Here is a 26128-nt window from a genome sequence, read left to right on the forward strand (position 1 = left end):
ATTCCTCGAAAGTATTAAACTTTTATTCGATATACAATAGAAATTTTTAACATTTTTTAAATATATTATATGTGTCTTAAGTTTTTTATTATTATTATCATATTATTAAATATTAATATTAATAAGTATCACAAATTATAATTTTATATCATTTTTACTTAAGTATTGACGTCGATAAAAGGCTAGATTAAAAAAGAAAAAATTGACTGTTGACTCGTTGACTCCTTCATCTGCAACCCAAAACCTCTTCTTCTCATTACAGTTAGTCACTGCGGCGAAGCTCACCATTTCAAGCATCTAGGGTTTTTGCGAGATTTTCGATCGCTCGGATCTAGGCATGGCTAGATATCTAGGGTTTCTCATTCTCCTAGTTTCAATTTCATCGATCTGTGTATCTGCTTCGATCTTCTATCCGATCTCCGATGCTCACCGATCTGCTGCTTCCGAGATCTTCACGTTTTCCGGTGCTAGGTCAATTTTAAATCACACCTGAATGTTTATTTATATGATGTAGCTGCTTCATTGTTATGCATTTTGTGCTTATCCTCTGTTGAAATTCTGTTATTTTGATGTGATTTGGTGATTGCCTGTTTTTTTAGCTTATTATCTGTTTGAAATTGTGTTATTTTGATTTGATTTGGTGATTACTTGTTTTTTAGCTGTTACTGTTTCCGATGGAAGGTTGATTGTATGTAATGCACTATGTTTTTGGATTTTATTATTTGATCTGGTTTGATTATTACTTGTTTTCGATGGAATGTTGATTTGCGAATTGCAGTTAAGTGATTATATGTATATTACACTTTTTATCCAGTTAAGATAATTGTCATCTGACATGATTTTGTGATTGCTTGCTTCCGAGCTCTATACCGTTGCCAATATTAGTCGAGAATGTTTATGTGTATTCTAAAATATTTTGCTTGTTATCTAATATCTAGTTCAGAGTCTTCAGACCAGTAATATTTTTAGTATATGTGATAATGTGGTAATTACCGGCTTCCAAGCTGTACACAGTTTCCAGGAGAAGGGTAACTAAACCTATTTGTTAGATGTTTATATGTATATGATGTTCTGGTATCTAATGCAATGTGTTCGTGAGTGTTATGCTTATTATTTGTGATAAGGTACTTATATAGTCGTTTCGCAACAATTCTACTCTAAAATTTGCTCATATATGTTTAATGCTCAATTTGTCTGATCTACCTAATTGCATCACGAAAGAAGAAAATAAACAACAGATTTAGTGTATTCATGGAAGCCTGTCAGGGCATCTCCAAGAGTATCCTAGTGGGTTCCTTGATTATATAATAAACAAATCAATTCCTAGCAAGTAGTATACTATATTGAATGACAACTCCAACAACTATCCCAATTTGTGTTCCCTATTAGTATGGTATTAAATTTAAAGTCTACTAATAAGGAAATAACATAAAAAGTTGAGAAAGAGTGTGAAAAAGTTGAGAAGTGAATATTTAATTATGAAAAACAAAATTGAGTAATGGTTAGCCATGTCCTCTAAATGAGGAATGAAAGGGGGATCCTAACCTTTTACGGAATGGATAGAACTTTGTTGGAGTGACGATTTGTACCATTTTCCTCAAAAGTCAAATTTATAGCTTAGGACATCATATAGCTAATCTGTTGGAGATGCTCTTAGCCTAGTGACAACAGCTTATTAGTAGTTTACACCCTCATTTCTCTCCCTTGTGAGAGAGTCATGGTTTTGAATCCTAATTTTCCATTCTGCTCCACCGAAAAAGCCATGCAACTACCGTAAAACAGAATTTAAGGTGCATGTTCCAGTTTTTTTCCTGGATATTAAAGTTGGTAATTCTACATACATTTACCTTGTCTCATGTATCTTTATTTGTTCCACAAGCTATAACATTTGGAAAGAACCCGTGCTTGAATTTTGTGTAATATGTTTTCTCGTCTCTGTTTATTTTATGATTCTTTAACACTTATGCTCAGTGATGTAAACTAATATCCTAATTTTGTTGTTTAACCTCTAATTTGCTTTATCTCATGTTGAAGTAAAAAAGCGATATTAATATTAAGGCCATTTCATTAAGCCGCTGAACCTGAAAGTGATGATAGTATGTTGGCCAAGGATCTAAAAGCATCTGTTTTGTTCTGCAGTCTGGAAGCTACATATGAGGCTTTGGCAACATCAGGAGTTCTTGGAGTGGTAGTGAATGCAGATGTGAAGACATCTACTTGTAAATCTTTGATTGATACTTTGTCGTCACCTACTACAACTCTGAAGGATTTGTTCTTTGGGTTGCGAGTTAATAGACTTTTAACATGCGAGCTTAGCGATGCAGATTTCATGGTATTTTTGATTTCACGTTAAGGCTCTCGCTCTACTATTATCATGAAATTTATTGCATGTGAGATCTAACAAAGATATCTCTACCCTCAGGCTATTTCTGCAAGAATTAGAGATTCAATCAAGAGTGCAGATTCTCTGCTGGACTTCTATTATTCGATTGGATCTCTGGTAGATATTAAGGTAATATGCATACTTGCAGATTGTGCTAAATTCTTTAAGCTCTGGATTGCAAGCTCCCCCCCACCCCCAACACACACACACACACACACACACTTTTATTTGAGTTATTTTATTTTATGCATTGTGTATCCTATTGCTTTTTGTTGGATATTATGATAATATGCTCCTGTAGCTGCAAAGCAGTACCTAATCTGTCTCATTATTTGCAGAACACATGCTAATGTTGAATAATTTGCAGGGTCAGACATCTGAGGCTGATGTAACTCTTGAAAATGCTGATGGAATTTTCAGATCTATCAAGGTTGGTGCACCTCTGTCTCATAATATTTCCTCGCAACATTTTCACACCAGTCATATTTGTCTAGCTCTGTGAGCTGGTATGGAGTTAATATCTAAATTATGGCAGGCACTAAGCCAAAGTGATGGAAAGTGGCGCTACAGTTCTAATAATCCTGAATCTAGTACCTATGCTGCAGGTAACTTGTAGCTTTTTATATAGTACTTATGGTGCACATATTTTAATGCTAGCTATCTTCATACTAAACTACAGTAGTGTTATTTTTCCATCCTAAACCTTATTACTAAGTTTCTCTCCCGCACTTTCTTTCCCTAGTTATTATATCCACTAATTCTCTCTCTCTCTCTCTCTCTCTCTATATATATATATATATATATATATATATATATATATCTGTGTGTGTGTGTATTATTATTATTATTATTATTATTATTATTATTATTATTATTATTATTATTATTATAATTATTATAATATTGGGTTCTGTATTTTTTTGATAGTTTTGGGTTATACTTATTCTTTAGTTTATACTTCTTGCAGGAATAGCACTTGAGACCCTTGGCGGAGTTGTTTATTTAGCGTCCTCTCAGATTGATGAGTATTTGGTAACTTGATTTCTATTCACTTACGTGATAAGTGAGCTTATTACATTCTTTTCTTTCGAGTTCAATTGTTTTAAGTATCAATGAATGGACACTTAATTTTCTTCTATCAAAATGTCAGTAACATAGATACTTTTGTACTTGATTTTAATGAATAGATTTGAGTTTATCAATCTTATAAATGATAAAAGCGCTCGGTATTTAGATAAATATAGTTCTGTTTGTGTGTTTTGATTGGTTCTACCAAGATAATTTGATATTTTATGTAATGACATATTTTACTGTATATATACTAGGCTCACGTTTAAAGTTTGCCTACATTATTATATTTTTATATGTAATAATATAATACATAATAGAAAGAATTTAATATAACATTGACCAAAATGATTATTAAGTTAAAAAATCTAGCACTATCGGTGATTGATGTCTACTCACGGTAATTAATTAATCAAAGTGCTTTTCCCATTATTAGAATTTATAAAATGTGGATATTATTACTGCTGGACTCAGCACACTCAAATCCATAACCAGGACCCACTAGGTGCAAAATAACCCTAGCCTTATGAAGTATAGGTTGTTTAAAGGTTAAGTTTGATTATGGTGGTCTAGTAGGGTAGAGGGGATTCTTGAAAAGAGGCTAGAAGATCTATTACAGACGGATATCATAAGAACTTGATAAAAATTACTGGAAGATAGGTGTTATAGACAGATATACTATAGTCACTAATTGCTAATGGATTAATGTTTTGCAGAGTGCGTAGTGTTTGATCGTTTTCGAAGCTCTTTGGTCAAATATCTTTGGGTGTCGCTTGGAGATTTTACGAATTTTACTATGTCACTTTGTATGACAATTATTTATGTGAAATGTCCTCTAGATTTTTTAAAAATGAATACTTCCTAAATATTCAAAGCACCGTGCATTTTGTATGGCGGTGCTATATCTTTCAAGAAAAACATTACGATGAGTTTTTTTTTTGAAGTTCATTGAGCTAATATTGTTTTGCATCTCCTGTTGGCGCGATTTGTATTATGCCAACTCTCATGTAATGTTCTTTAATTTGACAGATTTCTACAGTAAAAAATGACATCATGAAGCTCTTTGACAGTGTTGAGAAGTATGGTACGTCAGTAATTAGTTTTTTTCTAGACATCCTACTCTATATTCTGCATGTGCTCCATTTCTTAGTTTTACTCTACTGCCAGTTATGAACGTGTAGAACTAATAATGTACTGTGTGAATCTTATGGTTGCACATAATGTGCCAGTCTGTTTTAGGGTGTTTATGAGTACTACATAGTTAGATACAATAGAAAATGGGAGTTCATGCGAGGTATTTAACTTGAAAGAGAGTGAAGCAACAATGTTAGGTATCTTTCTGTCTGATTTAGACAATATGGCATAGTACCTCGATAACGACGATAAGTAACTCATAAATGGAAAGATGTTAGTGCCTCATGAGGATTGAGGACCACGCTCCTGGTCTAGTCTTGTTTAGATTAGATGAATTGAAAAAAAAAATGCATTCATGGTCTTTACTATTTAGTGTACCTGCACTTGTGTATGATCTTAATTAAAAGACTGTATTTCACTAGAATAAACAATTTGCGAAATGTTATTGTCATATTCCAGATGATGGGGCCTATTACTTCGATGAAAAGCTTGTTGATGCTAGCAGTCACCATGGCCCTCTTTCTGCCTCCTCTTCAGTTGTTCGCGGGCTGACAACTTTTGCAACTGTGACATCTGCAAATTTAAATGTATTTACCGTTTTAATAGTTGTAGTAATAGATTTCTTATATCTCTATTCTTTTAAAGCGGCTTTCATATGTGCCTTTATTACTTTTTTGCAGCTTCCTGGGGACAAAATATCTGGATTGGCTAAGTTTTTCCTTGGTATTGGAGTTCCTGGAAATGCTAAAGATTTGTATTACCAAATCGATGCACTAGCTTGCTTAGAGAGTAACAGGCGAGTGATTAAATATCTATATCAGTAGTGTTGTTGACGTAGATTACTGGAATTATTGATTGTATGCAGATAGGGCACGACATTTTGCATTGCATACTTATGCTAGCAGTGCCTGTTATCACCCTGGTGGTTAAACTATGATGCCTTTAATTGTGATACTTTTGAATTAGTCTCTAAAATTTTTTGTTCTGGCTTTTGACCGTTGTTCCTTGTACATTCCGAAAAATGCTTCCCGTCACGTTTTTGTGCAGTTTTTTTACCATAATAATGTATCATCAATCTGCTCGATTATGATAAGCACTTTCTTGATGTGCAGTGTTCTGATCCCTCTAATCCAATCACTTCAGTCGACTGTGATTTCACATACACGGAATGACAAGATTAAGGTGTGTCAATTAAGTACATCAATTAACATTTTGTTAACATATATAAGTTTTATAATGTGATACTGTGACATCTAACTACACTCTAAAACTCGTCCATCATCATGACTTATTACTAGTATGAATGGTTATGTATAACATTAATAATGTATTGTAATGTCTTATAATTATTGGGATTATGATCCTAAATTATACACTAGTGCTATATCCCTCTACGTGATAAAAGAATCACATTATAACTTTTAGTGGGTGTAGATATATTATTTGCAATCTTTTACAATAGAGGTAAATATTTAGCTTTGTCAAATAGCTTGATAAAGAGTATTGTGTTATGCTGTTATTTACTTTTACTTGGAATCCATTTATCTACTGAAATTATGCTTTATGATGACCTAATGATGTTCTGAGATTTTTGGGTTACTTGTGCTAGTGTTATTATATGCACATAGTAACAAAAGACCAAGTTAGATTTCTGTTTATTTGTTTTATGTTGGTTCGTTTCTTATATTAAATTGTGGCTTCCGGATCAGGTGAAGGTGACTACAGTGCTGGGATCTGCTGCACCTGCTTTATCAGTAAAACTCATGCAAGTGTTTAGTGCTGGTTCAAAGGATGCTTCTATCATTGACCAGGTTCTACATTTCTTTCTTATCTTGCACGTCGCTAAATTATCTTCCATCAAATACCCCTTGCGCGTCCCTAAATTGTTTACCACTAAATATATTTGTGCAGGAACTCACATTTGACTCTGAAAATGGTATCTATATCTTGGAAGCTCTGCCAGAAAGTGTTGATGTTGGAAAGTACATCTTTGTCTTTGAAGTAAGGCGGCTTCTTGGTACATTCGCACTCTAAAGCGCTCTTGTTTGGTTGATATCTGTAGATAACATGTTTTCTTGATTTCTCTAGATTGTGCTTCATGATGCTGAACATAAAAAAATCTATGCTACTGGAGGTCGGACAAAAGTACCAATATTTGTGACAGGGGTTATGCAAGTTGACAATGCAAAGATTGCAGTGCTTGACAGTGACCTTGGAAGTGTGGAAACTCAAAAAAAGTATGTCATCTACTTCAATCAAAATCAATCCACTCTATCTTTGAATTGTATGAGATTATAGAGACTCTTGTACTTGCTCAGGATAAACAGGGTGATTGATAAAGAGTACCAGCATTTTTTTGATGATAAGATATATATTATAAATTGTTTTCTGTAGACAACTTTGTATTGCAAGTGTTACACGTGCATGAGCTTTTGATGCCATAATTTCAACTGAATCTGGCTAAATGCAATACAGTAGTTTAAATGCCTTGCACTATTTATAACTCAATTATTTGAGAGAAGCAAAAATTCTTTCCACTCTTAATAGATTGTCATTGTGTGATGGTTGAATAAATGGGGTTAGTTTTCTTTCTGCCAACTATCTCTGAGCTGAAATTTAGAAGAGAACCTTTATCACATGAACTAAGTTTTCATATAAATATATGTTGTGATATACTGAAAGAAATATAGTGATTATCATGTCATATGATGGGTTAAGTGAGGTTTTTTAACTCTTCATACTTTGATATATGGCGACGAGTATCTATTAATATAATATATTTCGCCCAAATGAGCATCATGAAGGTTTAAGCCGTATGATTCACTAAAGTATTATTTTAAATGTTAAATTTACTGGTTTGCTAGGGAAGTTATGATTTCTCAAATGTTTAAAGCACATTATTTTTTATTGTATTATTATGACAATGTTCCCTTAAGTTGTAGGATAAAACAGATTGGGAACTATGTGTCAATCTTACTAGCCATATCTTGAATGTTTAGTATAGGCCAGTTTACAAAGCTCAAAAGGACATGTATGGTGGCTACCATCGGATTTGAAGTATAGTAGTATACAATATAAGAATATACGATTAATGATGGAAGGATAGGCCACAATAGTAGTAACTTTAGTTGCTTACTTAACCACTCATGAATTTTGTATCTTCAATGTCTTATTTTAGATCTTGTAGTTTCCATTTCTTAATCATCAAGTAAGCTCGAGTGTCTATCCTTTGCTAGTCAAATCCTTCTTATTATGAACCCATGAATATCATTTTTATAGGTTGAACAACTATATAATTTTGTGTTCAGTATGAAAATCTTTGAGGGATAGACCTCTACAGTCTAGTTCTAGTTTGTTTTCTCTTCTATCAGCTTGTTTGTGCTGTTATATCTTGTCATCTGTTTTTAGCCACAAAGTCATTAAGTTTCTGTTATATGCTTGATCTGGACTAATACCGATTGTTTATTGTGTAAGATTTAAGATTATTCTGTCCTTGAGTTGGTTCACTTCAAGTATGAATAACCTGGTATCATAGCATGTTCACTATTATGCAATCTCTTCGATGGTGTAATCGAACAATTTTCCTGTAGGTGCTAGATTAAAGTGCAGCTCTGGACCACAAGTCCTGTTGTGCTATTCTGTTAGTTATTGCTGATACAGTTTGGCAGGGGGGGGGGGGGGGGGGGGGGGGCTTTATTTCTTGGAATCCTTGACTTCGTGGTTCTATGTTATACTTTTTGTCATTATATCATATATTGTTATCTCTATTATTTGGTATCATTCCTTTTGGTTAGAATGTGACAGAACAATTTTTAAATCATGCTGTATTAAAATTATTAAAACGTGCATCGTAGGTTGAGCTTTGATGGACAGAACTCTGTTTCCTTATCAGCAAACCACCTTCAAAAGCTTCGCATATCCTTTCAGCTATCCACCCCTCTCGGGAATGCTTTTAATCCACATCAGGTTTTTGGAATTTTTTTTGTTTGCATGCTAATTCACTTTTTTTTTTCCTGAATCAAGTGAAGTCTTCTTTTTTCAACTATATCAAGATCTCTCTTCTGATGTAGGCATTTCTCAAGTTGACACACGAGACAAAAGTTGAGCATATATTTATGGTTGGAAGCTCAGGGAAGCAGTTTACAGTAGTACTAGTATGTTCCTGTTTGAATATTACTACGTTGTTCCTACTATAATGTGCAAGGAGTAATTCAATTGTACTGGCCTACTATGTTACTTCGACTCGGGTACGGAGTGTCGGACACGACACATATCCGAGTGTCGGACTCGGGAACTTTGAAAATTGGGGACACGGGGACACTGTCCTATTTTTGGACACGGGTACGGGGACACGTCGTAGTATACTAATAAAGAAGTATGGCAAGTTAGTCATCTTAACAAAAAGTAACAATAAAACTCAAATTAGACATGATTTTGTAGGGGATTTTGCAAATTAGGCGTCTTCTGTACTTTAATCGCTTTCTTGCTTCTTTCTTTTTTCTCACATATTTCTTTGGAATTGTAAGTTTGACTCATATTTGATTTTTTAAATTGGTCAAAGTGTCCACATTTTAGTCAAAGGATCCGACACGAAATAAGTGTCGTGTCCGAGTGTCCAAGTGTCCGACACGGGTACGGCAACCTAAATAGAAGAGTCGGAGTAACATAGCTGGCCTATTAAAGTAGGTAAAAAGGGCCCACTGCAATTTTATTGTCAATGCACTGCTCTGAATCTTGATATATGACCAGGAAAACTTGATATATATCTTTAGCATTGAAAACACGTGCTTAGTTATGTTTAAGTAGATTTAGTTGATAGTAAATACCAGTGGATCTCTTCATTGCTCTAAATGCTACTATATGATGAGAAAGGGGTGATATATTTTTGGCAGTTCAATTACGTTCTTAGTTATAGTTCATTAGATTTGGTTGATGCTGAATATCTGTGAAATTCTTCATTTTAGGACTTCCTTGGACTAGTGGAGAAATTCTATTATCTCTCTGGTAGATATGAAATTCAACTCACGGTTGGAGATGCTGTCATGGTATAACTGATTGCCCAATTTATCACTGCCTGCAATTTTTAAAGTAATTTACTCAGCATGTAGTTCTGTTTCATCATTTAGGAGAACTCTTTTATTCAAGCTCTTGGCCATGTGGAACTTGATCTGCCAGAGCCACCTGAGAAGGCAACCCGCCCTCCTCCACAATCTGTGGATCCTTTACTCAGATACGGGCCCAGAGATGAGATTACACACATTTTTAGAACTCCAGAGAAGCTTCCACGACAGGAAGTTTCTCTTGCTTTTTCAGGCCTTGTTCTGTTGCCCTTCATTGGCTTCTTGGTTGGGGTTAGTAGCTAGTTCTCCTTTGTCGTGTAATTTTCAGACTTTTATCGTCACACACACACACAAACATCAGGAAAAGGTAAGCTTGAGTTTAACGTTTTCAACTAAGTTATGATCTATTCCTTAAAAGAATGGAATTAAGCAATTCTCTCTCCGAGCAGAAATCGTCCATGTTACAGGTTGGGTTTGCTTAACATAAGGACATTGAACCTATACTTTGTCATTTAGAAAATCTGAATGTCAAGTCTATGTTCCTTTTTACTATTAATGAAGAAAAACTCCATGCCAGCTGAGGCCATCCTCTTAATATCTCAAATTTTATTTTTACTGTTATCAAGGACTAACATATGTATGGTCAGCCATAATTTCCATTTTCTCGAGCAATTTTGCCATTAATAAAAAATAAAATGTAGTCCGGTTCTTCAAACTTCTTAATGCTATTCATTTTTACCCCTCACAGTTGATATGGCTTGGCGTGAACCTGAAGAGTTTCCCAACATCAACTGTGCCTGCCACATTTGCCATCCTCTTCCATGTGGGCATTGGAGCCATTCTCTTTCTATACGCCCTCTTCTGGATAAAGGTACATTCTTTACTAATATTTGATATGCTCTGTTGAGCACTTGAGCTGTGAATCAGTCACCCAGCTCTAATATTTTCAAACTACTTAATGGAGTTGTTGGTTGGCTGGTAGCTTCTAAAAGTAGGAAATTAGGAGAGGACTATCTTTCTGTCTTATATTTTGTAATATTAGATATTTAGATGATAAAAAGGAGATGAAGAGAATGCGACTGCCAGATATGAAGTAGTAAGCTGACTTACACTATTCATCGTGAATGCCTCTGCAGATGTTGTTAGCGTTATCTGTCTACTCAATATACATTAATTTAACATCTTTTTGCTGAAATCAAACGTAATGTAGTTTTGTGTTTGGGGGCGTTCAAATATCAAATGTGGACATGCTTTTTAGACTGAAATGATTTACGTGTGATAATGTGCCCGATAGGGGTGTTCATCAAACCGCCCACACCGCATAAACCGCCCGTACCGCTCCGCACCACACCGCAAAATGCGGTTTTTCTTTTTCGTGATGCGGTTGCGGGTTGATATTTTAACAAACCGTGCGGTGCGGTGCTGGTTGCGGTTTGACATTATACAAGCGCGGTTCAAACCGCACCGCACCGCAGTTTTCTAATATATAAAAATATATCACATATAATTATAAATATTTATATTATATAGATTTTTTATTATGATGTTGTCTCCCATGTTTGTATATATATATGTTCAAGTTACTCAACTTAATTTTAATAATTTTACAATACAAATTAAGGTTAGTTTTAAGACGACAAATTAAATATTATAATTAGATTTGTTTTCTATAAAATAACTTGTTAGTGTTGAAATCTTTTCATCTTCATCATTATCATACTCATATTTTAGTTTATATATCTTTTGATAAGTATCGTAACTATAAATTTGTATATGTAAATATATATATATATATATATATCTATATATATATATATATATATATATATATATATATATATATATATATAGAGTCATGCTCCAGTGAGAACCAATCTTATGGTGAGATATGAGATCTAATCTCATCCACTCATTTAAATACATTATATTCATCTCTCCCCATTCATTTAATATTTTAATATTTTATCATCTTTCGATTCAACAACCTATCACCGTCAACCACCGCTGACCAGCGCCACCACCTCCGGCGACCATCACCACCTCCGACGACCACCGGAAAATCACCACCAACAAACATAAAATCACCACCAGAAAACTAAAAATCACCGCCAGAAAATCAAAAAAACAACGGCAGAAAATTAAAATCACCTCCGTTAAAACAAAAATCACCACCAGAAAATGAGAAATCAACACCAGAAAAAAAAATCACCACTGTAAAAATAAAAATCATCACACCACCACCATCTACAAACCACCACCACCACCCCTATATCGGAAAAACCACCAACTACAAAACAAAATGTATAAACAAAAAATCACCACCAAAAAATAAGAAGTCAACACCAGTAAATGAGAAATTAACACCAGAACATGAAAATCACCTTCGTAAAAACAAAAATCACTACATAAGCAACACCACCGCCACTCATCACACCACCACGATCAGGATCTTCAGCGAACACAGCAGCGTGGCGGCGGCGGATGAAGGTAGGAGGTGGCAGATCGGCGTTTTTTGTCGTCGTTGGGACAAAACGCGGCGGTGTCAATGCCGCCGCCGGAGTCAATGCCGCCGCCGGAGTCGCCAGAATGTTTGCGTATCTTAAGCCTGTGTGTGCACAAACACCGGATAACCTTCTGTTCGAGAGGGAGAGGGGAAGAGAGGGAGGGAGAGAGAGAGAGATCTGAGGTGTTGCGGTAGTGGTGGTTGGGGGACTGCCGGCGCAGCGGAGCTGCCGCTGAGAGAAAGAGCAGTAGCTAGGTTGGGGGGTGTTTTGTTAAAGCAATGAGAGAAATGGGTGGGTGGGTGGTGAGAGAGTGGAGGTGGATTAAAATTAAACTCGACTTTAAATGTGTGGTTGGGATTTAATTTGGGGATAAAAATGTGTGGCTGAGATTAGATCGCATATCTCATATTAGTTGGGGTTCTCATTTGAGCACTTATATATATATATATATATATATATATATATATATATATATATATATATATTGTGAAACTTATTTTTAAATACATATAATTTAAAATTATATTTATATTGTCATTTAAAAGTATAAATTTTTTGAAAGTGTAAACCACGCAAACCGCATGAACCGCACCACACCGCACCGCAATTTTGTGGTGTGGTTTACGCAGTTTTTATATTACGCGGTGCGGTTGCGGTTTACGAATTTTCCCAAACCGCGTGCGCGGGTTGGTTTGCGGTTTTAAAAAAAAACTGCACCGCCCGCACCGCGAACACCCCTGGTGCCCGACCTTGTGATTTTGAGAGCTGAACACGGGTCGTAAGTGTATTATTCATTCTTTAGGATATCCTGGTTAGGAAATAATTATAGACACTTATTATTTAGTTCTCAAGATGCATACTTCCTAGTTGAATATTATAATTTTTTCTTTGCTTGCAGCTGGATCTTTTCACAACATTGAAAGCACTTGGATTCTTGGGGATATTTTTGATGTTTGTGGGACACAGGACTCTGTCCCACATTGCCGCAACTTCAGCTAAGTTAAAATCTGCCTAAGCGAAAATATGTTCTCAAACCGGGCCATCCTTGGGAGCTACCTGGGTACACATACTTTTGAGTAAATTTTGAAACTGAATAATTGAAGATTTTGGTTACGTGGTAATATTAATATATGTGATCAACACTAGATCAGATCTCTAGCTTCAGTGACAATTATTACTTTGGCGGATCATAGTGTTTTTAGTTTATACTAGAGAAGTGCAATCTCATCTTAGTTTCTATTTCAATTTATATTATTAGTTTTCAGAACCTAAGAGTATTATAGTAATTTACCATAAAGCTTAGGATATTTTACTTGTTACACTGATCTTTGTACGTTTTCTTCCATCTGTTTAAGTTGTATGTGCAAATTTAAGCTGACAATTACAAGTTGCTCCATATGTCTATATTACATGCTGTACCATCTGTTTAAGATATGTGCAAATTTAAGCTGACAATTACAAGTTGCTCCATATGTCTATATTACATGCTGTACTTGTTGCTATGTAACATTTGTCTAAACGATGACTAATGGATGGTCTCTGTCTCATTAGGCATAAATTTAGAGGATAAATGGCAGTGGGAGTGTAACACCCCACATCGGTTAGATGATGATTATTTGACTATTTGAGCATAGATTTAGAGAATCAATGGCATTTGGAGTAACATCCCACATCAGTTAGATAATTTCGGGCCTTTATAAGAACAAGCAATGTATACCAATTTGCTAGCATTTTTGGACTGACATGTGATGGGTTGTTGGGTCCGGTATGCATTCAGTTGTGGGCTTGGGATAGCGCGCCGGAAGTGAAAAGGCTTTGTCCGGGATTTGTAAGTTTGATTGTCCGACGTGATATAAGAGGGGGTGTTTTGTAACATCCATCGTAGGCTCTATACATGATAGGATGATATCCTGCTAGGTAGCGGCGGGCCTTGATATTGTCGATAACTGCAATCGTTCTCTTAGGAGAATCTTACTATAATAAAGCATGGGGGTGACAACTTGAGCGTTTATAAGGAGGAAGTTGAGAGGCTCACAGCTTGAGCTTAAAGCCGCAAAGTGACCCATTTATGTCATGCTGCTCAACTTACGATGGCATAGAATTACTAACGAATTTTCTTACTCTATATTTCTAATAATCAAGAAGATAACATATGTGGACTATGGTACATGTCTCGAGTGCTTGTGGTTGCACACTATAATTTGTTTCAGTTCACTTGACTAATTCTTATCTGATTGGTCTTTTAGCAATTATAATTGTATCACAAAAATATAAATTCTAACACAGATACTAAAAAATGTTAGAACCCAACTAAGATTCAACTCTTAACACTAAAGGTAAATGATTTTGTTCCTATATAAAAGACAAGTAAATTCTGTTCTTTCAGATTATATTCTATTGATAAGTTTGATTTAAATCAAACGTTTGTTCCCCGAGTCAGATGACTGACAACAATACATGAAATGCCCAGAGGGAATCTATTGAATATGAATATGATAAGACGGTATCTTCCGGTCTCGCTCAGTGGCCCGTATACTTCTAACTGTGGTTATTATCCGGATATTCAGTTGTTATAATATTAATCAGATCTAAACGGTGAAACCGACGTTTAGAGATTAATCAAATATATAAAAATAATGTAATATTATTTAATTTATCAAATTTAATATATTATTTTCAAATTGTTTGTGTAGATTTGAAAATCTAATTGATAGAGTTAGGAGTATCTTGTACAGTTAATCAAATAATGATCAGTTAAATTGTTGATTTCGAAAGTCATGTTATCCAGTAAAACAAATATATTGACAACAGTCTACACAGATGCTGTGGCCACATACATACGAATAACGAAATGCATTAATTCGATGAAAATTATAAATCCAGAGCAATATTATCAACATTTTTCCTTCGGAGCAAATAGTACTCATAACTCATAAGCAAGAATCCGCTGAGGATTCATTATTCAACAATTTTTCTCTCGGCCCCAATACTAAGTAATTAAGGAGCTCCCAAATTTCTCTCTTGTCCCCAGGTGACTCATATGTGTGTGTGCGGAGGCGTAGGTTTATGGTAGAAGCGATTTAACAAGCGTCACTTTCGAACAAGGACGGGAGCTTAGATAAATCATTGATTGTATTTGTATGTGTGTGTAAAACTCATTAATTAATTTTTTCTGTCGTCGACAATGTAGCTGTCCCATGCCTTTGCCTATGTCTATAATTACATTTCAAAATCTTAAATTCCATATATATTGTTTGTTTTATTGCAATTAATACTCCTGTCTTGCACTAGACGTAAATTAATTGCGCTTGTTTATTTACTCTTATTATATGGTTCTCATGCACCCTCTGTTTGTTATTTATACTAGCTTATAGCCCGTGCAAAGGCACGGGAGCTTTTTAATTATATATAAACTTTTTAAATATATTTTAAATGGTGTGAAGAAATTTAATTTATAAATAATAAATTAAAATTCTCAATAAAATAAAATTCGAAATTATAATTTGTTTGTAACCACAGCCATTAATGGCTTCAAATAAACTATTGTAATGAAGTCATTCTTTTTCTCGTATGTACCCTGTCAAAGTATTAAATTCTTTGTATCAAATTTTAATATATTTTGAGTGGAATACGTTATTGCCAACTCTTATTAGATTATATATATAAATGTATTTTATATTAGAATTATTATGGTGTGATTTAAATAGCCCGCAAGGGTTGGTTTAGCTGGTTAAAGAGAGGACATGTATCCTCTTGGTCACAGGTTCGACTCCCAAAGGGTGGATTAGAGCCTAACCCACCCGGAGGGTAACGGCTGCGGGCACCTAGGTTAATAATAATAATAATAATATAATGTGATTTAAATATTTTTCAAAAAATTTATATGGTTCTAAATTAAAATTGATAAACATAATTTGTTTTTGATTTAAGAAAAAAGAATCATAAACATGCAATAAGAAGGTAGCATCTATTTTGGATTAAGAAAAAGTTTTTGTATTTGCTAATCACATAAATCCGGCTTATTAATTTTAAAATATATTATAAAAAAATTGTGACGGTGAGATTTATATGATTCTATGAATAAAATTGGTAGGAAATATTTATTTGGGATTAAAAAAATCATATACATGTGAAAGACAGAATTTGTTTTGGTAGGAAATATTTATTTGGGATTAAAAAAATCATATACATGTGAAAGACAGAATTTGTTTTGGATTCAGAAAAGGAATTATAAATATGCAAGGTGATATCAGTTACCTTGTAGAACAGAAGTTAATTTTCCAATCTAACGGTGTTTATTTGTTCAATATAAGATCCAATGGATGATAAGCTTTTGTACCAGAAGACCATGCGACCAAATTATCTCCCTTACGCTTATTATATATAATTATATAATTTGTCCACGACAATAGTTTTCTCCTTAAAAACTTTCATTATATAAACATAATTTCAATCAAATATTAGACTAGCAATCATGACAATTGTTTTCGACCGATCAATTGTTTCCTTCTTAATCCTATACTACTAAGAGCATCTCCAACGGTGTTGGCTATAATCGTTGGCTAAATTGGACCTGTAAGACGTTATGTAAAATTTGTTGAACCTGTAAGACATTTCTCTTCAATGGTATTGGCTATATTGGTTGGCTATAATTTAAAAATAGCATGTTATTAATATTTTAGATTGTTAAAATAGAATATATCAGTTCAATATGGTAATAAATGATGTGCAATCTTCCTACAGATTTCTTACAGACCTGTAGAGGTTCGACAAATTTAGCCATCCATAGGAGGTTGGCTAAATTTATAGACAACAGGTCACTGTGGTTGGAGTGTGAATTTTTGAAGTGGTTGGCTAAATTTTTTATTTTTGGCATGACAACTCACCTTTTAGCTAAGGGACTTCATGGTTGGAGATGCTCTAAGTATATACATAATTTCGATGAAAGTAGGTGTATCGGCAGGACTGCAGGAGTAATTTAACTCTTGTCTAAAATGAATATTTATAGGGAGTTTTTTTTTTTTTTATAGAATTTTTGGGTTTTTTTAATGTAAAATTTCATTTTCTTTTAAATTGTAAAGATACTATGTTTTGAGCTTTTTGTGGGCTTCAAAATTAGGGTTTTTGCAACCACAGGTGTATGCTACCAAAAATCAACCTCAAATATAATTAAAATAAACTTTAATCTTTTTCTTAGGAAAGTTGTATTGAGTTAAATTTGATTGTAAATTGTATATATAGTTCTTTATGTAGTTGCTTTTAGGTAGAAGCCTATTTTTACCGATTTTTTCAAAAGATGGATGAAAAAAAAAGTTGAGTTTCGTTGATAACCTTATATTTTTGTATTTTGTGATCTGTTTCCAAATGTTATTAAATAATACATGCATTATATCTTTTCTTCGTCTCATTTTATGTGAGCTACTTTCTTTTCTGAGTATTGCAAAAAAAATAAACCTCCATTTATAACATTATTACAATCATATATTCATCAATTATATTTGTTTAATATTCACTAAAAATAACAAATATTCATCTTTTGAAAACACGCTAGTCAATGAAACTTGTACAATATGAGATTGAGTGAATTTCGGCGTTTCTTTATAAAACTTTAAGAATACTAAAATGTTAATGCAAAATATATTATCATGTTATTCTATGATAAGTATATAATATAATACACACTACCTTTTCTCCGCTTCATAATTAGATTTAGATTGTTCAACAAGTTATTATACCTTTTGAGATTTGATAAAAAGATGAGACACAACTTTATGGTTTAGGCTTATGGGGCTAGTCTAGATTCTGAACTAGAACATTGACATTAAAGCAACTCTCTCATCTTTCTTTCTAACTTCCAAATTAGCCCCATCACTGAACGATTCATAATCTGATCCTAATAAAATTACCCCTTTTACTACTCCCTCTGTCCCATTTAATTGTATACGTTTCTTTTCAACTGTTCGACACGCATTTCAATGCTCTTATAAAATATAATTCCGTAACTTATTTTTGAGATTTTCTTTTTCTGAATAAAAATATAACATCCAAACTTTAATTCAGAAAAAGAAAATTTTAAAAATAAATTACACAACTATACTTTACAGGAGCATTAAAGTCCGTGCCGCGTCCCCGTCCCCCAATGTATACTACTCAGGGGGACGGAGTATTATAATCACATGCCTCTTGCTGATTATATATATATAACGTAAATCAATTAGAGTCTCTCCGTAATTATGTGATATTGTTAAGAATATTAATAAAGGAATTCACCTGAAAAATAATGGAGGACTAAATCGTAAAAGTACTACATGATTTTATATTTGAAAAAGTATATAATTTTTTTAAAGATATTATTTAAAAACAAATGAGTAGAGTGATGGGAAAATATAAGATTTAGTAAATCTTTGTCGTCACCAAGAAAAACAAAATGAAAGCAACTCATCTTCATATAATAATACCTGTCATCTTACAAGTGGCCACATATAAGATCACACATTACACATACATATATATGTGCTTAGCGTATAACTTTATATATGTTTATTTGTCCCTTAACAGTATAGCTTGATCATCAAGCTTTTGCATACATTTTTTTTATCGGTTTGTCTAGTGTGTGCTCATGGGCACATACTAAGCGCGGAAATTTTTGTATTTGGGAGATTTTGATTAGTGTGGTTGGTGTATTTGCAGGGGGTCTACCATTATCACGAGAGAGGAGCCAATCAAAATCTCTCAAATATAAAAGTTTCCGCGCTTAGCATGTGTTCATGGGCACACCATAGAAAAACCGTTTTTTATTCAAAATGATCAATGATCACAATGTCGATACTGTTTGTTCACAAATTGCGGCTGTTTTCGTGTTGGTTTAGTCACGGGTGTTATGTATAACGCGTATGTCTATTATAAATATATGTATATAGTGTGTAGTGTATAGCCAGATTGGTTATTACATGCAAGACATGCAGCTCAGTTGACACTTCACCGTATATTGTATGTCGGTACGTGAATATACACGTAAATGACTAAAATTCACGCAGGGTCGATTTTTCTGCCATTACCGATAGGAGTTGGGTTTTTATATATGAAAAATGTTATAGGGTGATAGTCTGTTTCGGTGAGTGTGTAATTTATAACTTAAAGTGACTTAGGATTTATAATCAGTTATGTGATAAGATGGGAAATTAAAATGTTTATTTGAGTAATTTTGTTTTACAATGACTTTTAAATTATAAAAAGTATAATAATTAAAATAAAAGTGATTTATGAGTAGTTTAGGTCTTATGAGTAATTGTTATAAAAAAAAAGTTTAAGAAACAATAAAGTCATCGGTGGAAAGAATATATTAAATTAATTTCTGAATTTAAATCGATGTTTTTGCTTATTTGTAATTTTAAACTGATATATGAGAAATAGATATTTTTTAATATTAAATCGAAAATGATTTAAAAATCGGATTTTAAACCGAGACAAACTCCCTCAATTATACGATCTTTTCGGGCTTAACTCGTAAAGAGAACATATTTTAGTCCTCACCTGTAACGAATATGTACATAAAACTTATTTCCAAATCTCAACTCGAAATAATTTGTCAATATACAGCTTCCACTGACATTTTCCAACACAAAATTTGTCGAGGAGAGAGGACGTACGTGAATGCATGCATTTGAAGGTAGCTTATTGAAAAAACATCTTACATTAAAAATCAAAGCTATTATAGCCTAAACATGTGAAATATGTATCTACCTTGTTTAGGGGTTGGTAGGTTAAGCATATCTTTCATTTACAAGTACTAGATTAATTCGTCTCATCAAAATGCAGGACCGACTTGAAGAGCTTTAGCTGGCGTGCTCATGGGTAATTAACAGTTAATCAAGGGACAGACGTGATTAATGAAATGTTTAAATGTACTATTGTTTGCTATAATTTGATGGCACCCCTGGTCCTTAATTACTCCCTCCGTCCCAATCAATTTTATACAATTTCTTTTTTAGGATGTCCCATCATTTCTATACAACCTTAAAATAGCAACTTTTTATAACATAAAACACTACTACACCCACTACATTCTCCCACTATCTCCATTATATAATAATAAAAACACTATTACACCCACTACTTTACTCCACTATCTCAAATCTATTACTATTAAAAAATATATGGGTCCCACCATTTTACCCACTTTTCATCTAACTTTACTCATTTCTTACACTTTTTCTTGATCTCCGTGTCCGATCCCAATGTATATAATCCATTGGACGGAGGGAGTACCTATTTTCTTCTGTAGTTAGTCAATCTTGTTGAGACGGGTGGTCTAACTCAAGCTTTTGTTTTGACGTGGAATCTTGTCATTATGTCTTAATTTTATACATCTCACTAATCTCAGTTACTAATCTATTTTGTCAAGAATGTTTAGTTTTTTAACTTATGCTTACTTGTGACACAAATTATGATCAGTTGTTGCATAAATACCAGAAATTTTTCCTTGATGCTAAAATTATCGAGTTCAGTTCTTGAGCGGAATAAAAGTCACGGAATTTCAAAAAAGCTAGTTGCCTTTTTATTCGAATAAATACTTAGGGGCCGTTTGGCTGGACTTAAAAGAAGTGACTTATTGTTTAAAGTAAAGAAGTGAATTATAAGTGATAAGTTGGTTTGGACTTATAAGCTATTTAAGTGTTTGGATAAATTCATTAAAATTCATGACTTATTAGGTATAAAAATTGCTAAAATAATAATAAAATATCATAAACTATCTTTTAGAATGATCCTACACATTGTTGTGAAGTTAAATTTCGAAAAAAAAAATAAGTCAAGAAAAAAAACTAGCATTTCTAACTTCCAACTTCTCAGCTTATAAGTCACCAGAAGTGCTTCTAACTTCTTTACACAAACACTCCGCAAAAAGTAGAAGTTGGCTTATAAGCTAGAAGTCGGTTTTTAAGCGGTTGCCAAACATCACCTTAGCTTTTATCAAATATAATACTAGATATATTTGGATATTAGAAGGTAGAATTTAATATATACATATGTAGGTCATAGTTCGTTAGCCAGTTTATCAAATTTCTATCTGAGGTATGATTTCGAATTTCATACGTGTCTGATATTTGCAATTTTTCTTTATCACGGAAATACTAAGATAACTAAATAAACAAGTAGGTACATGTACAGTCATAAATAGTAGTGTCGGTGGGTGCATTCTCTTTTTAAACAAAAACATGGTACGTAAATTCCTTCTAAGGCAGATTCCATAAAAAAATTAAAAAAGCCTAGTGGAATATGATACTTTATGTTTCCTTTGTGGATGAGATGGTTTCGAATTTTTGGCTCCTAAATACCTGTGCGCCGTTCATTTTATTTTAATATTTTAATATACCTGTTCCCGTTATAAATTATTAAATTTTTTTACCTAAACAAGTATAATTAAATAAAAAATTACGAGTTACGACACCTGTGACCGTGGATAAATCCTGAGATGGATCTAAATAAAATCTTATCGGATTAGGATATAGTGGGACTGAGACGTGGAGAGCTCTAGTGTATCCGAATTATATTGAGTGAGACGGAAGTGATACGACGATATCATATATGTGTAGATGATATCATCTAGGAATGAATAATATCACATTATCATGATTTTGCATATATGATTTTTTTTTTTTTTTTTAACAGTTTGGTTTGAAAAATTATATATATCATAATTTATAATTTTATAATTCATGAAATGTTTGAAAAGGTTAAATTTAAGAGCAAGCAATAGCTATACTTTGGAGCATAATGAGCACGGCACAATATTTGTAAGAAGAATGGTGCTGTGTGCCAAAGAAATTTTCAAATTTTTTCATATGACATGAGAATATTCGTCTCATTTTAACTTGTGGAGTATATGCAGACATGCATGGTCCCTTGTTATCATGAGAAAAGTTACCTATCTATGTTTGAAAAAATCTCCGAATTTTTTTTAGGGTTCTGGCCTCTTTTTTTTTTTAATAGAATGAGAGGTTAGCTAAAATGAATAACTATACTAGTATAATATTATAGCGCATAAAAATAAGATGTTTACTTTAACAGTGATAATAATTGAATTTATGTGTTAAATATTGTTACTAGTTATCCAAAAATATATTTATAATGATAAATCTGGCTATAGTTTCGACTAAATTAAGTTTTTTAATGATTGAATATATAATTGCTAATACATACATGCTGTGATTTTCAAATTAAATATCGTTATTATCATTGGCCGAATCTAGGAAGAGGCAGAGCGACAGTGTCTCCCCAATTTATTTATTTTTACATCTTTTCATCATTCTAAATTTTATAAAATTACAGAAGTGCTCTCAAAATTTTAAAAATACATAAGTTTTTTTCAAAAATTTGTTTGGTGTCCCCTAACATTTCATTTTTAGATCCACCCCGGTTATTATGACACACAGCCGATCCTTTTCTCGTCTTTTATGTGTAAACTATCACCAATTCTCTCTGCCGTGACAAGTATGAGTTGCCTCGGTGGTTATACTATTTCTGTGCCAGAAAATAATAATAGGAAACTTGTGTATATGAAACAAGTTGGTGTGGTAGGTCCAGTAAATATCCATTTATCTCTTTAGTCTCCTTACTTTTGTACACTGGGACACTGTAGACCAGCTTGCACTGCTTTAAAACACTGGATGCTTCGATACCATGAACACTGCCCACATCCATTTCTCAGTGTTCTTTTCGCGTATGTTCAAATTCGAAAACATACTTTTCGTGAATGGTAATAGCTTTTATATGTTTTTTCACATTAAAACATGTTGTTTATATATAAATAGTAGAACTTTAAATATGTATGGCCTTTATTATCTTCGTTTGGCTGATTTTAAAATTTGACTTATGATTTAATATAATAAAATTAGAGATTAAAATGTCAGTTTTGATAATTTTGTCTTACTAATAACTTATGAATCATCAAAAATGTAATAATAAACATAAAAATAATTTCTGTATGATTTACGGGTAATTTTTGGGTGTTGACCCCATCATTACAATTTAAAACATTAATGTCCCAAATCTCATGATCTGAAAAAATGGTTCCCAATATCACTTATAAATGCTACATCGTGCTGCGTTTTTGATATTGATTGAAATGTTACGTGTACCGTTTTTTGGGGTTAAAAAAAATAGAACGCTACTTATTCGTGTAGCGATTTGTTGGAGTTAAAAAGAACAAAACACTACATGATGATGTGTTTTACTGAAGTTAAAAGAATAAAACGCTACGCGATATGATGTTTTCTTCCAGAATTAGAAACACTAAATTATCTAATATTAATAAATGGTATCGAGATTATTTTGGATATACTTATGTCCTAGTATGTTTTATGACATCTGTTTGGTAACATCTATAAAAATAAATTATCTAAAAAGTATTTCAAATTAATTTCTCATATTAAATCTATTTCTCATTTGTTTGTAGTTTTAAATCAGTTTCTCACTTATTACATAGATGAACATTTTTTTAACTTAAAATCAAAAACAATTTTCACCCCCACAACTTTCTACACTGCCAAACAGGCCCCTAATCTGGCATTTGCCCCATAAGTAATGCCGCCAATTAACGGTGCTCAGTGCTGAGAAACACAATAGAAAGCGCAAAGGGTGGTTAATTCTGTTGGCAAATAAGTACGAGACAACAAGTAATATTGAAAATAACAAGCATTCATGTTCATTTCTCGCAGAATCTTACGATAGCGAATAAATTGCAAAATAATTAATTATTTTGTTTCCTTCCACTTAATTAAAGGATGCTTTAGGACCCACCTTTCACTTGGCAACATCCTATTGAACAAGAAGCTTATATTAGATGGCTACTAGTCTTCGTACCGGACCCACCGGGCCCACAAAGAAGCCATAGCTTAAGGAAGTGAAGCAAGTCAATAGATACATCAACATGGGCCTTGTCCTCGAAATTATTGGCTCTAATATTTAGGTGTATAAAGCCGTCACACTATCTCCAACACAATCACAAATTAAATTAAATTAAATTAAATTAACCTAACTAAAATTAATTACCTATCTCTCACACACACATGAATATAATCATAAACCCTAACCCTAGAGTATAACAATCATTGAAGCTTTCTTCTTGGATGAAGAATCGTGGAGATAAAATTAGATATGGATAGGAATCGACACGCATCTTCCAATGACGTGTAACCTCTTACATGCATGACACGTGTCATGTTCTGAATTTTCATGCGAGGCAAGATGGGGAACTTTATAGAAGCTTTGTGTGTATTACCATATATTACAATTCGCTTATTCATTAAATGTTTGAATTCGGTGAAGATGTATATCACAGCTGAGAATGAGCGTGCGGGTTCATACAGATGGCAGAAGCGTTTCCTCAATTAATCTCCAATAATGAGTACGTGTCCGCGGTTACTTATTTAAGGAGTAAGCTAGCTAGCAAGTAGTACTGTAAAGTTCATATAAGTTTACATACAGTTACGCTATGGTTCAAATACTTCCTCCGTCTCGATTTATAATTTTTTTTTTAACTTTTGACTAGTCGACTTCACTTTGATTAAAATTTATAAATATTATATAATTAAATTCTTTTTAAAAAAAATATCATCAAAAGGTAAATCAAGTCTATTTTAACATGTAACTTTTATTTTGTAAAACAACAAATAAATATTTTTTAACAGTTGGTCAAAAATTAGTCAATTTGACTCTTGGAAAAGTAAAGAGACCTATAAATTGAGACGGGAGAGTAATACTCCTCTGCTTTTTTTTTAATCGGACTCTTTGACTTTTGACATAAATTTTAAGTATTTTGTTCCGATAGTTAAAAGTATAATTTTTAGCTTTTTCTAAAATAATAATATATGATTAAAATTTTGATTCACTAAAATAATAATCAAAAATAATATTTTTTTTATTATTTAGTCTAAATCATTTAAAACTTTATATCAAAACGTTAAATAAAAAGACAGATACAGTACGTCTGTATCTCCTGGGTTCAAATAGGATAATAATTTACATAAACTCTGTCTTAGATTGTCTTCGTCTAAAAATAATTAGTTGTTATATATACTCCCTCTGTCCCTCTTATTTCTTTACCGTTACTATTTTGAGATGTCCCTCTCATTTCTTTACGTTATTATAAATAGTAAGTTTTTCCACTATAAATAGTAAGTTTTTCCAATCAATACGTCCACTATCTTCCCTACTATCTCATATTTAATAATAAAAACTACTATTACACCCACTACTTTCCTCCACTATCTCAAATCTATTATTAAATATTGATAGGTCCCACCACTTTACCCACTTTCCATCTAATTTTACTCATTTGCTATACATTGTCTTGGTCTCTGTGTCCTCCTTCAATGTAAACAACTGAAGGGGACAGAGAGAGTACTTCTTATAACACCACCCTTTTGATTAGTTTATATATGGTCAAGTAATTAGTTGCTACTAATATTTTTGATATCTGAATATTTGAAGATAGGATGTAAAAAGTATGTTTTCTGAGAGGCTTGCTTGATGTTAATACCAATTTATCAAAAAAAATATTTCTTGAAAAGATTAAATTTTATTATTGGTAACAATACACGACCCTAAATTAGTTGATAAATATTACCTCCGCGTGAGAGATATTTATGTCTCCAATCCTCACTGAATTTGATTTCAAAAACATTAGATATCCGTTTATACTTTAATTTATAATCTTTCTATTTTATAATAAGAGTCGCTTTGACATGGATTAAAAATAAAAGGGGAGTATTGAGAGAGTAGGTTAATCCGCTCATTTATCATGAGAAAGTATTAAAACCTGCATTAATGCATTAACCTACTAAAATTAATCCTAATCCAGCCGATTCCTCCTGAAGCCCTACAAAAAATTGTCATAGAATATTAGCACAGCAACACAAATGAAATACAAGGGGCCCATACTATCAATCCTCGTTGTAATTATACATATGTTGGATGTG

General features: G+C 32.9%; 1 protein-coding gene across 1 annotated transcript; it reads left to right on the top strand.

Moving 5' to 3' along the window:
• Positions 1–201: 201 nt before the first annotated feature.
• LOC108204787 (dolichyl-diphosphooligosaccharide--protein glycosyltransferase subunit 2) lies at positions 202–13530 on the top strand. The gene is made up of 19 exons (XM_017374399.2): positions 202–471; positions 2140–2332; positions 2423–2512; positions 2751–2813; positions 2919–2988; positions 3351–3415; positions 4481–4535; positions 5045–5172; positions 5266–5381; positions 5698–5767; positions 6295–6396; positions 6497–6586; positions 6674–6822; positions 8440–8551; positions 8656–8739; positions 9550–9630; positions 9712–9936; positions 10394–10516; positions 13048–13530. Exons 1-19 carry the CDS (start codon positions 338–340, stop codon positions 13162–13164), a joined length of 2067 nt encoding a protein of 688 aa, XP_017229888.1. The 5' UTR covers positions 202–337; the 3' UTR covers positions 13165–13530.
• Positions 13531–26128: the final 12598 nt, after the last annotated feature.

This window comes from Daucus carota, chromosome 1 (assembly GCF_001625215.2).
Source record: "Daucus carota subsp. sativus chromosome 1, DH1 v3.0, whole genome shotgun sequence".
NCBI lineage: Eukaryota > Viridiplantae > Streptophyta > Magnoliopsida > Apiales > Apiaceae > Daucus > Daucus carota.

Bases quoted from the DNA above. Each gene is read 5' to 3' on its own strand.
- LOC108204787 (XM_017374399.2), top strand. From the start codon at position 338: ATGGCTAGATATCTAGGGTTTCTCATTCTCCTAGTTTCAATTTCATCG. The intron at 5,382-5,697 runs GCGAGTGATTAA...CTTGATGTGCAG, and splicing joins GCTTGCTTAGAGAGTAACAG to TGTTCTGATCCCTCTAATCC. The intron at 9,937-10,393 runs GTTAGTAGCTAG...TACCCCTCACAG, and splicing joins TCATTGGCTTCTTGGTTGGG to TTGATATGGCTTGGCGTGAA.